Here is a 14039-nt window from a genome sequence, read left to right on the forward strand (position 1 = left end):
AGCTGTAGGAGGGAGCCGCCCTTGGGGAATGGCTCAGTTAATAACACGGAGGTGGGAGGGCCTCAACCCAACGACTGTGAAATCCGGACTCTGGAATATCATCAGGCAGTAATGGCGGGAGATTCACTTTGGGAGCCCCGGCGCGCCATCATTTGAATCCCGCCGCCTGATTGGTCGCCGCCCAGGAGGTATACCGCGGCCTTATTGGCTATGTCCACCCATTATTCAGGTTATTGGGAAACACGGGCGAGGTGGCCAATAAGTAGTATTTTACTAGCTCAGTTTTCCTTGTCCCTGTAAATAACAAAATTTGTCCCAGGTATTAGTATCGTTTTATATGTTATAACTGCCTCGAAGGTAGTCTTGAATTATGTTAATGTGTCCGGTTGTATCTAAACGATTACACGCTCAAACACACACACACACACACACACACACACTGTTGTTGCACATATGTACACGCGAACGTAACTACACCCATAAATATACTAGCGCATACACACACACACACATTTAAAAAGTATTCCGACGTGCGAGTATTTTGCCTCAGTTCCCCCTTGTAATAACTGCCGTTTTCTCTTACAGGAAATCGCCTCCTTGCTGATCAGCTTCGACCGACACACTGATTGGCTTTCCAAGGAGGTCAAGATCAGGTATGTTCTTCCTTCTCCCTAATTTCATAGTATTATATCTTGTGTGTGTGTGTGTGTGTGTGTGTGTGTGTGTCCCCCTTTACATACTGCATTTATGTAGGTTTGCTTTTGCGTTTTTCACGGTTTGTCTGTGCTTAATTGCCTGACTGTCTATATGTATGCATAAATGTATATTTGTGTGTATGTGCGCTTGCATGTGCATTTTTAATTTTGTATATGTATGCTTGTGCGTTGATCTATATTTGTGATTATATTTGCCTGTCGTTCCGTATGTGTCTATATGTATATACTGTATGACTCATGCTTGTATATAAATGTTTATATACATATTTGTGTGCGTTTGTGTATATAAAGTGTGTGTGTGTGTGTGTGTAAGTAAATATATGAGAGTGCTTTACGTGCGCACATGTTCCTCATCTTAGATTAACCACTTCTAAAATTAATCTCTCCGGGTCTGAAATACGAGCTCAACAGTGTGTGGTTCTCAGGCCCGGGCGAGAGAGTTGCTTCCAGTCCGTCCGTGAAATTTCTATTTAAACTTGTGGAAAATTAAGGCTGGGTTCAGAAGGGTCTGGTCCAGCGCGTACGTGAGCGGTGAAGAGGGATTCTCGCCTCTCCCTCACCCTGCACAGTGCATTGTAGGAACCCGTGTGTGTGTGTGTGTGTGTGTGTGTGTGTGTGTGTGTGTGTGTGTGTGTGTGTGTGTGTGTGTGTGTGTGTGTGTGTGTGTGTGTGTGTGTGTGTGTGTGTGTGTGTGTGTGTGTGTGTGTGTGTGTGTGTGTGTGTGTGTGTGTGTGTGTGTGTGTGTGTGTGTGTGTGTGTGTGTGTGTAATGTTGAGACAGATTAATGACAGTGATAATGCTACCTTGATAATAATTTATATATTATAATCACTGTTTCTATCATTATTAACAGTATTAATGTTTTAATTACCTTTTTCATCTCAATAATAATACTGTATTAGGCTGTTTTATTTATTATTATTGTTGTTTATAAAAAGTCAGAGAATAAAAACATTAATATTAATAATTATAGTAAAAGTGATTAAAATATATTAATTATTATTACTTTTGTCTATCATTGTTCATAATAATAATAATAATAATAATAATAATAATAATAATAATAATAATAATAATAATAATACTTCCCAACCCCACGTGTCATAACATAGTACAGACCCCCCCCCCCTCTCGCTTCTCCATAATATATCACACGATTATCATAATTGATGGCTCGACCCAGAAAATAAAAAAAAAGCATAATATATGATAATAGTGTCAGGTGTTATACCGAAAAATACCTGTAAAAACGTTTGTCACCCACTTTTATATAATAGTGAGAAGTGTTATAGCATAGAATATTTCACAAGTCTTATAAAACGGATAGTAATTAGTAGGACACGAGTGGCAGTCATTATAGTGAGCATTATTTTCATTAAATAGAAACGTCTGTAAAAGGTCATTTAATTGGCTTACTCCCATAGTCCTATTACAAGGGGGCAGCTATGGGGGAGGATATTACAGGCTTTTAGTAAAACAATTATGTCAACCTCGTCTTATTTAGATCTTGAGCTGACAGGTGCAAGATGTTCTCAGTCCTAATAGCTTCGAGTCATAATACCTACTAGTCTTAATAGGCCTTAATTCAAGCAGTCCTTCCTTAGTGCTGATAGACCCTTAGGCATAATAGGGTTAGCTTAATAGGTCTTAGTTCTAATAAGACTCTCCTCCTATTATAATCTTAGCAACATAGGGATTGGGAGCAGTGTTGGAGGCTTATAAGTATATTGTAGCCTATTAGGATTGGAGTCCATGAGTCCATTATTACTAGGGACTATTACGATTTAATTACTTTACACACTTATCTCTGCTGGTCTTGAGCTTACCTCCCGCAGACACCCCTGAACGCTTTCCACAAGCTTAATTTCTCCCCTACTGCTTGACGATATAGGCTTAAAATAGCTCCGGAAGTGTACTGAGACTTTACCGTAACTCTAGCTGCATTTCCTAGCTGTAATTTTATAGGATGGAAATATATCCTGAGATTGTTTGAGGCAGGTGGACCAGCAGTCGGCGTGATGTAGCGTGACACTCACCAATTAAAAGTTTGTCTTTCCAGGAATGTAATCCTTTTATGCTATTAAATTTTTATATAGAAGTTCCTGTGCTATTTTCTTTGTGGTGAATGAAAAGTGCAGTGAGGGGGGGGTATTTTTTTTAAATCTGTTCAATCGAAGATGGCAAGACTTAAAATTTTACTTGTATTATTATTATTATTATTATTATTATTATTATTATTATTATAGACGATAAGTATGTCTTCTGTGCGTATTCATGTACCGGTATGTATGTATGTATGTATGTATGTATGTATGTATGTATGTATGTATGTATGAATGAAAGTATACTGTATAGGCATGTACTGTATCGGAAATTTTGTCTTTGGTAGTGAAGCAACATATCGAAACGTCACCATCTGCCCGTGTGCCCAGTAGTAATGGTGACCTGGATGTAAATCGATTAATCGGGTCGTGTTCTGGGGGTTAACATCGAGTCAGTGCGGTTACGAAGTTGTCCGGTCTTCATGGGCATATTATTACCTCGGCACCGGGCTATATACCTCGCTAACTCAAGTTGTTGTTGTGTTGGTGGCAGCTTCGTCAACCTAAACAAATATATACCCGTGTAGGTCGTGCGCGCGCACACACACACACACACACACACACACACACACACACACAGTCATAACCGTTACATAATTTGAGATTGCTTATTCATTGTTTACCGATAATTGTTGTGGTGTTGATTATGACGTGTGTGTGTGTGTGTGTGTGTGTGTGTGTGTGTGTGTGTGTGTGTGTGTGTGTGTGTGTGTGTGTGTGTGTGTGTGTGTGAGAGAAATGACAGCCCACACAGTGTCATGGTGCTGTAGAATAATGATACTCTATAATGTATACATTATATTATATTCTATAATACTATATACATTGTACTCATATTGGTATAAGAGATAGTAGTTACTTACCCGTATATCCTATAATTAAAAAGTACTTAACCAAGATGCCGTTGTTCCCGGTACTTCAACAGACATGTTAACAGAACACGGAAGTCGTGTCTGTACATGCAACTAAACCCTCTGACGGAAAGATAAGAGAGATAAAGGTCTTGGTAATGGTGCTATTAAACAACTTGACACGAAGATGAGGTACTACAGTGGTTGTGTTTTAGTTATCAAACCATCCGACACTAAAATGATAAAAATAAGTCGGTTTAGTGTTTTTTATCGACTCTTGACAGGAAAGCGAATCACTATACAAGGTCATTTTCAAGGTGGTATTAAACTTTGATATAAATTCCGTGTAATAAGGTCGTTCTAGTGGTGGTATCAAACCCCTGGCGGCAGGAAATAGACACGTAAAGGTCTTTCTTGTAGAGTAACAAACTAAAAAGGTCGTTCCTATATAGAAAAACTCAGAAGGTCGTTTCTGTGCACTACAAATGCATCACAACACAAAGGCAACACGAATAAGAAATACAGGTCGTTGGTCTTTTTACTATAGGAGAGATTGGTCTTTGTATTATACGAGACAGAAAGATCATTGGCCATCGTCCTACCACCACAGAAGGAAACGCACCAAGAAGGAAGACTGGGGGAGGGGGAGGAGAAGGGTGAGGGGGTAAGTAGTCCAGGTCCCCAACATCCAGATTTAACCCTGACAGTCATCACCGCGGTTGGCCCATTTATTCCTTTGATTGTCTTCTAAAATTCTTAATATCGTCCAGTGGAGTCGAGTAACATTATTGATATATTTCCCACATTATTTTTTTTTTATCTTTCTCTATAAAAGACATTTGTTGATATATATATATATTTTTTTAAATTTGGAAATGGTTTTAGTGACTGGTGGTGTCGGATGTATATTGGAAAAAGTCTTAAGAGTTTTTAAAGAGAAATGTATTTATTTTATCTGTGAAGGTTAATCATGGCAGCTTAACTACCCGAGAGAAAATGTTATCGTCGTTGTTCTGACCACCTGATCTGACGTGACCTTGACCTTGAGACAATCGTACCCAAGATTTTAATAATTTTGACACACACACACACACACACACACACACACACACACACACACACACACACACACACACCACTTGGAATCATTTTCTACCATTTTATCCATTCTCTTGGGTTTTTTTTCAATATTCTTTCCACTTTGTTTATTTACTTCTTTCTTGGTTTTCTCTCCCACACCCTTTTGCCAACCTCATCTCCACCTCCTCCCCTTCCACACTCTTATCCAGCCTCTCCTCCACCTTCCACACCCTCTTATCCAGTCTCTCCTCCACCTTCCACACCCTCTTATCCAGTCTCTCCTCCACCCTCCACACCCTCTTATCCAGTCTCTTCTCCACCCTCCACACCCTCTTTATCCAGTCTCTCCTCCACTCGTTTCTTCAAGTCACCTCTCTTATCTTGCTCCCAGTCTACCTTCCACTCTTATCCAGTCTCACCTCCACCGTCTCTCTCCACCTTCCATCACCGTCTCACCTCCTCTTCCCCAGTCTGTCTCACACCTTCCATCTCCAGTCTCTTCTCTTATCCAGTTCTTCCTCTTTCTTTTTTTACTTTACATATTTTCCACACTCTTATCCAGTCTCTTCTCCACCTTCCACACCCTCTTATCCAGTCTCTCCTCCACCTTCCACACCCTCTTATCCAGTCTCTTCTCCACCCTCCACACCCTCTTTATCCAGTCTCTCCTCCACTCGTTTCTTCAAGCACCTCTACTTGCTCCCAGTTAACTTTCATCTAAACCGCTTCTTCATCACCGTCTCTCCTCTTCCCTCTGACAATCTCCTTCTTCTTCTTCTTCCTCTTTCTTTTTTTACTTTACATATTTTTCGGACCCAGTTTGTTCGTCTTGACCTACATCTTCACTTCTTGATTCCTCGTTAATAATACTTTTGTTTAACCATAATTGTAAGTTATTCGACAGACAGACAGACAGACAGACAGACAGACACAGACAGACAGGCAGATATAACCTCATGTGGACATTTTCTCCCCTTGTTGAAGTTCAAAGGAAAATATTCGATTATTATTCCCCTCTCTGGTTAGCTGATGGGGAAGAATAATATTGAAATCGAATCCGTCAAAAGTCCTGTATGTCTGTCTGTCTGTCTGTCTGTCTTCTGGAGCATAACTCGTAAAAAAAAATAATTGTCAATCATCTTAAAACTAGTGTGAAAATTAGTACTACATGTAAATAAAGAGGTGTTTTTATTGATTTGGATAGATGATTAAACCTCTCTGTAGATTTTATGGTAAATCTTATCTATACACCACACACGTCGCCAGGATTCTCAAAAAACACGACGGGAGATTTTAATGTCGTATGTTCCTTGGGTGTAAATATTTAATGTAGTGAATTATGGATTACTTAGTTTTGTGTCAGGTTTCGCGTTCGTATAGTATATATAGTTTACTGTATCAAGAGTTAATCCAGCATCCACTGCCCCCAGGAATGTGTTAACCGAGGTACACACACACACACACACACACACACACAGGATCATGGAAAGTGTTAACAATGACTGTCTAGACACAACATTGATCGTGTCAACTTTATACTACATGTGTGTGTGTGTACCTTAATTTATACCGACGGTCACAACCTCACCCTGCTACCCAAATATCACCCTGCCACCACCCAAAACACGACCCCGCCCACCCAAACACGACCCCGCCCACCCAAAACACGACCCGCCCACCCAAAACACGACCCGCCCACCCAAACACGACCCCGCCCACCCAAACACGACCCCGCCCACCCAAACACGACCCGCCCACCCAAACCACCACCCCGCCCACCCAAACACCACCCCGCCACCCAAAACACCACCCTGTCATGTACACATTCATCACACTGTCTGTCGTGAACTCTGCTGCATTGAATATAGTTTTTTCTGAGTCAGTTGAGCAGCGAAATCTTTATCTCTGTACTGGAAGCGGTTTGGCAGACGGTAGGTGTATGCGGGTGTAGTATGATGTACACTGATTGGCCTTAATCCTCCAACACGCTCCTTACTGCCCTCCCTCCTCCACTTCCCCGACAATATCCCTACAATAATTGACCCCTAACCAAACCTAAACAATAATTAAATGTATTCAACTAATTTAATTTTAGTTAACTTTGGACGTAATTTAGTTCATATTGGAAGAAACTTTAGTGAATTGTCTTGGTGTAAGGACCAATCGGTGCACGTCATGCCCTCATTTGTGTGGATTTTCCTTTGACGTCTACCGTAAGTGGCGGCTCGTAGGGCGGAAGTGCTGCCGCTCGTTGCTGTCATGCACTGCTATCTGTTATTACCCTCACGCTATTATCATTTTATCTCTTGGTACAGTTTTCTCTCTCCTCTGATTACCGTTTTTTGGTAAATTTTCAGTAAGACAGTAGTGAAGATAACGCTGGAGTAAAATTATTGGCCCATGGCTGACTTGTGAGGTACAGTGAAGTTAAAGAAAGGAGCAAAGTTGCAAAGTTACTTACTGAGGTGAGCCACTTGTTTCCTGAAGGAGTTTCTTGCTCGAGTTTCGTACTGAAAGGCCAATTTGTCACACTGGAGGAGGGAACTCAACGGACTAATGGCATATCCTCATACTAATGGCGACAAATAGACTCGCTGAAGGATGATGAGACGGACGATGTGTTAGTCCAGTCGGGCCGTTGACTGTGTTTCCCGCTAGATGAACCACTAATATAATAATAATAGTTCTACCTCGTGTAACGAGGATGGCCGGCCCTAGGGCCACCTAGGCGTGAATTTGTTTAAGGTGTAGAAGCTGTCGCCAACACAACAACCACACCCTGAGTTAACGAGTTGCATGACCGGACAACGCGCCAACTGCACTGGCTAACCATTACCCTGGATCACGATACGCAAATCGATTAACAGAGGCAAACGGCGTAAATAAACTTGCCCATAGTTTCACCACTAATCACACAGCCACAGTAATACACAAATATACCATATAATATTCGCATTCCTTCTCCACTTTTTCTGTTAGCTGCCCTCAGTCCCTCATAGCGACACTTTGTTCATCGGGGGCAATAAAGGACTACACAAGAGCTAAATAAACAACAACTGAGGCTGTTTGTTCGAAAATCCCCTTGTTGATCATTGAGCCGTCCGTTTCAAATCCGTGGTGCATTCTTAAAAAAAAAGTATGAAGACAAAGAATGAGTATTATTGACTGTCTATAGTTTTTAATATGTAGAAAACCCATAACTAACACGACAATCAATGTAGTGTGACATTAACAGTGAGTAAGTCATTATTGACGTGGATATGGGAGAGCGTGCAAATGATGACAGCAAATCCGTCGAATTATATGATTGTTAATATAAGGGAGGAAATAGAGACTCGGTTAAGTGCAGAGAAACACAAGGAGAGGAAACACACAACTTCAGGACCTTTTATTGCATACAAACTAATTCATGAACTACACATTGATTATAACTGAACATAGCAAGGTAAGTTGTGGGGGGGTCGTTAACGATAACGAAGTCGTGTACGATATAACTATTAAACACGATCCATAATCCTTCTAATCCATTATCTAACATAGCACTTTGGAACACAACAGTCCACGCTAGCTTACGATATGCGATGAAACACGTAAAGCGTTGTTAAAAATTATGAGTGATACGTAAGCAAATGGTTGACGGTTAGGTAACGGAAACCAATATAGCAGTTTAGATAAAGCGTGTTGGGTAACTATATTGCTTTCATCCTCTCTGTGAATAACCTTCTGAATTTCAAACAAACTTGTGATTGATTAATCATCTAGGAAGGCAGTGAGGATGGATGAATAATATATCAGGCGGGGACTGGTCGTGTTGATTAATAGCTGCTGTTTGCAATAAAAAGAGTAAGAGTTACGTTGATATGTGTACATTTTGCATGGCCTTAAAGCATTAATAGAACTTAAAATGTCGCCTTCTGTTTATATTTTAACATAATTTAATGTATTAGTATTTTTCATTTGTGGGTTTAAAGTTATGTGAAATTTAACATATTTGTGGTTGTTTGGGTATACAAGTTACTCTTGACTGTGTTCAGGCGGTAAAACTGGATTTAGATTTACCTTTTAAGAGCTTTTGTGCCTTTTTCAGGGTTTCTTACTAGATACTATAGCGGGAAAATATGTTTAAAGGTTCACTCGAATACTGAAACGTGTGACAGTTTTAAGGGCATGGAGAAAGACCAAACAAACACACACAGTATCTCTCGCTCTCACTCTTTCTCTCTTCCCCATTCTCTTTGTTGGTTAAATCGTGTGTGTCTGAAGAAACTGACCCTCTAAACGCCAGGGGATGTCAGAGGATTAAGTCATCATATCCAAGGGGTCATGTCATTGTACTTAAAGGGTTCAGTCGTCGTACTCGAGGGGTTTATGTCATGGCTGTCAAGGGAGGAATGCGTCATACAGAGCACCTCAGTTCGCATGCGAGTGAGGCGGGCCTAGTGGAATTTCCGCATTTGTCATTAAAGTAGAAACCCACATACTTTTATATCGCATTAATATTTAACATTAATATTATCGGAATGGTGCTATCAACCAAGTATATGTATGCAATATATATGATGGAAATATATCCGTAAAACTGTGTGGTATGTGAGAGCAAACATGAATGTCTATTTACTTGAAATATAATATTCTCTGTTCTCGCCAAAATACATACTCGCGGCCTCAACACCTGATGACACAGCAAATAGGATTTTTATTTTATTTGAAAGACAGTTGTGGACGAAACGAAAATAAAAATTGTATTGTTCCTTACACCAATGTCTCTGTGTGTGTCTGTAGTCTGTCTTTGGATTTGTATTATAGACTGAATGAGATGGAGAACGATAATAGTATAGAAATAAACCCGACCATTAAAGTGTGGTTTCTTTCCTTCCTCCTCTGGCAGGCCGAAGAGCGGGTCCATGCTGCTGTACTCAAGAAAGAAGGTGAGATACCGACGCGACGGGTACTGCTGGAAGAAACGTAAGGACGGCAAGACTACCCGAGAGGACCACATGAAGCTCAAGGTCCAAGGCATCGAGGTAAGTCACTTATGTACTTAAATTCGTCGTTTTTCTCTTGTTTGTTCAGTGTTGTCAGCTGTTAGGTGGAGGGAGGATCTCTCTCTCTCTCTCTCTCTCTCTCTCTCTCTCTCTCTCTCTCTCTCTCTCTCTCTCTCTCTCTCTCGTTTGTTCGTTTGTTTTTTATTTTCCATTTCTCTTCTCTTGATAATATACCGTAATCTATAAAAGTAATATAAATAAAGATTGTTTTAATTTTCTTCTTACTCTCACGGACATGTCATTTGCATATATAATCACAGCTGACTTGCACACATTAGTAGACTTGTAAAGTATGAGTCTTATTGGATAAAACTCGCTTCTAGTTATGTGGACCGCCGGAGCTGTGAGTGACGAGTGTGGGGAGAGGAGAGGCAGGAAGTTGTCGAGTACATTATTGAGGAAATTACTCGGCCTGAGACGAGGAGAAATATTTTGTAATATTATGGAAATTGTCGCGCCTTCAGGCTACATGCTAGTCTGGCGGAGGCTGGGAGGTAGTTCCCTTCGGGCTCCTCCACGTCCCCACCCCTCGGCTCCCTCCTCGTCCCCACCCCTCGGCTCCCTCCTCGTCCCCACCCTCCACGTCCCCACCCATCCACGTCCCCACCCTCCACGTCCCCACCCTCCATGTCCCCACCCCCACCCCCCCGTCCCCACCCCTCGGCTCCCTCCTCGTCCCCACCCCTCCACGTCCCCACCCCTCGGCTCCCTCCTCGTCCCCACCCCTTCACGTCCCCACCCCTCCAAGTCCCCACCCCTCGGCCCCTCCCCCGGCTCCTCCTCGTCCCCACCCCTCCACGTCCCCACCCTCGGCCCTCCCCCGGCCCCTCCTCGTCCCCACCCCTCACGTCCCACCCCTCGGCCCCCTCCCCGGTCCCCTCCTCGTCCCCACCCCTCGGCCCCTCCTCGTCTCCACCCCTCCACGTCCCCACCCCTCGGCCCTCCCCGCCCCTCCGTCCCCACCCCGCTTTCCCTGTTATACCCTCTCTTCCCCTCCTTAACTCTTCTACACCTGGCTCAAGGGTAGTGATGTGGCTCAGGGGTAGTGGTTGAACTCGGGGATAGTGGCGGGACTCTGAATAATAAATAAATAAATAAATAAATGTATACGTTAACTTTGTTCTCTAACTGGTGCTAAATGAACCTACTGTATCTCGTTATGGTAGAGTTTCGCTTGTAATTTCTATGCTATTATTTTTTTTTACATTATTTTCAGGTTCCCCCTAATGTCGTCACTCGGATACATACATTATCATTTACACGAAGAAATTTTACTCGTACAAACTTCAAAGAATTTTTGTTTACCGAGTTTGGTCTGTGTTGACATAAATAATATTGGTATATATTCTCCGGCGATCTCACTTTTCTTCTTTTAAACAGGCAAAAAGTTTTGGTCATATTTCCACTATTACATTTGTTGGGTCAATATTTAGGGGTTGGATATATTTTGTAGACCTTATTTATAAAGGTCAAAGGTCAGTTATCTTTTATATATGATTAAATGATTACTGTAGACGCATTTAGCTTACTATAGCTGTGTGTGTGAGTGAGGGAGTTCTTGTGTGTGTATAGTAATGGATGTTGATACTGGTGTGCGTATAGGCCTGGATGTGCTCATGGTGTGGGTGTAAGTATTGGTTAAAGTGGGTGTGAATGTGGACGTAGGTATGTGTGGATGTTAATAAAGTGAAAAAAAGTAACCTTACACAGGCACATGAATATTTATTACACCCCATGGGGTAGGTTACGTGCCCGTCTGTTAACACGAAGCTCTGTTAGCAGGATTACGTAAAAATTATCAAATGTAAGGCAAGATTTTTTTTTTTAAATTCTGTATATATATGTCTGGGTCAATTGATTCGATTTTCAGCCAGTTTCAGCGTTCGTGTACACCAATACGGACAGATGTGTTACCCCAAAAATACAGTGGTCGATTTTTTTATCATAGTAACAGCGTGTTAATTTGATTTTTTTCGCAATTATTTCCTTGATAAAAATGGATTGTGGTGTTGATATGAAACATTGTCAGTCACTCAAACATTGACAGTGTTATTGCCCTTGTCAAGTAAAGTCACATTTTTATTTCCCACTCACGATGCACTATTGTACCCCGCAATGTTTTTGTTTTTATACATTCAGTGAACGAATCCAATGTAGACTGATTTTAAACCCCACCATTGTCAGTGACACTTCAATAGCTCAGTTGTTCCCTGTGTCAGGTTGAAGTCACACAGTATACCTGGCCCTCCCTGTAGGTGTACTGCTCGATAAAAAGACCATCATACGGCGACAGATATTCATTTGATCTCTTTTTTTTTTATAAAGTCTCAATTATTTTAAGGACGTTTTAAAATCTTCACGGTTTTGGGCACCTGTTTGACTTAAGGCACAAAAAATTTATTAAAAAATTATCAAAATGACTCACAAAGTCTTACCTTAACTAGATACGTTAACTTTACATCAGAAAAAACCAATTAAAGACGGATACCATGCCATTGTCTCCTAACAGTTAAGTGAAAGTTTCTAGTTTAGTTAGTGAGTTAGTTAGTTCGTGTGATTTTGTTGCTAATTTTTAACTCTGTTCTGGGGGTTTAGATTAAATTATACAGTTTAGTGCATTCTTACATCTCCATTTACAAGGAATATTGGTAGTATAGTACGAACGCTTGTAGGTCAGTGCCACAACACACACACTCTCTCTCTCTCTCTCTCTCTCTCTCTCTCTCTCTCTCTCTCATTTCTCTTCTCTCCTTTTCTCTCTTTCTCTCTGTCTCCTGTGTGCGTTTCTTTATTCTCGTTTTGTCTTTTGTTCATGTTATAGCAGCATGATCTTCCTCCTCCGTCTCCATTTGTTATTCGTCTCCTCCTTCATCATCTTTCTTCTTTATTCACCACTTCCTCCTCCCCCGCTTCATTTGTTCTCTTTTATCACCTGTTCCTACTTGTCGTCTTTTGTTCCGTCTGCTCATCCTTTCCTCACAATTACCTTATTATTTTTCTTCTCATTCCCCCTTCCTCCTGAACTACTCCTCTACACAATCCTACCTCACACCCTACCCCCTCTACACCCTTATCTTACCCTTCCCTTTCCCCATTATCCAATCCTACCCTTCCTTCTCCTTCCTCCTCTCTACTCTCACTCCATCTTTCTCCTCTCCCACTCATTCCGCCCTTATTTCCTCCACCGCTTCCTTCTTCACCACTCATCATTCCGCCGCCCTCACCTCACCCCACCCCTCCCCCCCATTGACTCTTACAGTTGGCGTTTTTCATACTGTAGATTGGTATGGTGAGGTCGGTAGTCATATAGTTATTTATGCTAGCTTGGGCTATTTTCTCGGACGTGCAGCACCGTCTCCCTCCCGTGCCTCTCTTAAGGGGGAGGAAAAACCCCACCCTGTTGAGGGAGTTTTCATGGATTATTTCTTGTTTTTCTTCCCTAGATCAGGAAAATTTGTGGTTTGTGGGGATATTTTATCTTAGTTGATACTTAGGTAAGGACAATGTTGTGGTTGTAATACGCGCATTCACCAAATCACGAAAAACCGTAAATTAGTTGTTTATACCTTTTATTTTTATTTTATTTTAGGAAACCCTGTATTTATTAATTTAGTATTTATTTTTTATTTATTTATTTTTTTGGCGTTTCATGTTGATTTCTTTCCTTCCACGGAGGTTCCCTCGTTAGAAGTGATATGTTACTCCTCGTATATTTATGTATTTGATCCAGTTGTGTTTTGTGACTCGTAGTATTAATGTGTTTCTTGTTGAATTGGAAATTGTAGTGTAGAGTTTCCTGTGTGTTTAATGGTGTGTGTGTGTGTGTGGAGGGGGGGTGGTGGTGGTGGTGGGTGTTGGAGGAAGCTATCACGAGGAATGTTGTGTGATTGACTTCCACTGTCGGAGAGGGGGCTATTGATGGGGGTGGAGACTAGTGGTGGTGGTAGAAGTAGTAGTAATGATAGTAATAGTTGTGGTGGTGGTGTTGATGGTTATAGTAGTAATTGTGATGGTAGTGAAGGTGGTGGTTATGGTGGGTTAGTGGGCCACTGGGCAAGACGCAGGAGTGGGGAGCGACAAAGGGGGAGTGACTCGTTTTATCAAAGCAGCTTCGTTCTGTGGGATCAAGTTATACGTCAGCACACCTCCCGTCGCTTGTGTACCTGGTCAGCGATCATGAAAATTTGACTTAGGAAGTGAGATAGTTTTTTTTTCTTCTCTTTCCCTCCCTCAAGAATCCCTCCT

The 14039-nt window shown here is 41.5% G+C and overlaps 1 protein-coding gene across 10 annotated transcripts in view; it reads left to right on the top strand.

Annotated features, from left to right (window-relative positions):
- The first annotated feature begins 588 nt into the window (after nucleotides 1–588).
- Nucleotides 589–14039, top strand: part of LOC121861421 (calmodulin-binding transcription activator 2-like) — a 74238-nt gene continuing 60787 nt past the window's right edge. For 7 of the 10 annotated variants that reach the window (XM_042359128.1, XM_042359129.1, XM_042359125.1 and 4 more), the window contains exons 1-2: nucleotides 590–653; nucleotides 9638–9773. In XM_042359128.1, the coding sequence (XP_042215062.1) occupies nucleotides 9654–9773 (120 nt within the window). In that variant the 5' untranslated portion in view covers nucleotides 590–653; nucleotides 9638–9653. Of the gene's footprint in view, nucleotides 654–9637; nucleotides 9774–14039 lie in introns of all 10 variants that reach the window. The other 3 variants (XM_042359132.1, XM_042359133.1, XM_042359134.1) reach the window with 1 other exon arrangement.

This window comes from Homarus americanus, unplaced genomic scaffold, assembly GCF_018991925.1.
Source record: "Homarus americanus isolate GMGI-L3 unplaced genomic scaffold, GMGI_Hamer_2.0 scaffold24260, whole genome shotgun sequence".
In the NCBI taxonomy this organism is placed as follows: domain Eukaryota; kingdom Metazoa; phylum Arthropoda; class Malacostraca; order Decapoda; family Nephropidae; genus Homarus; species Homarus americanus.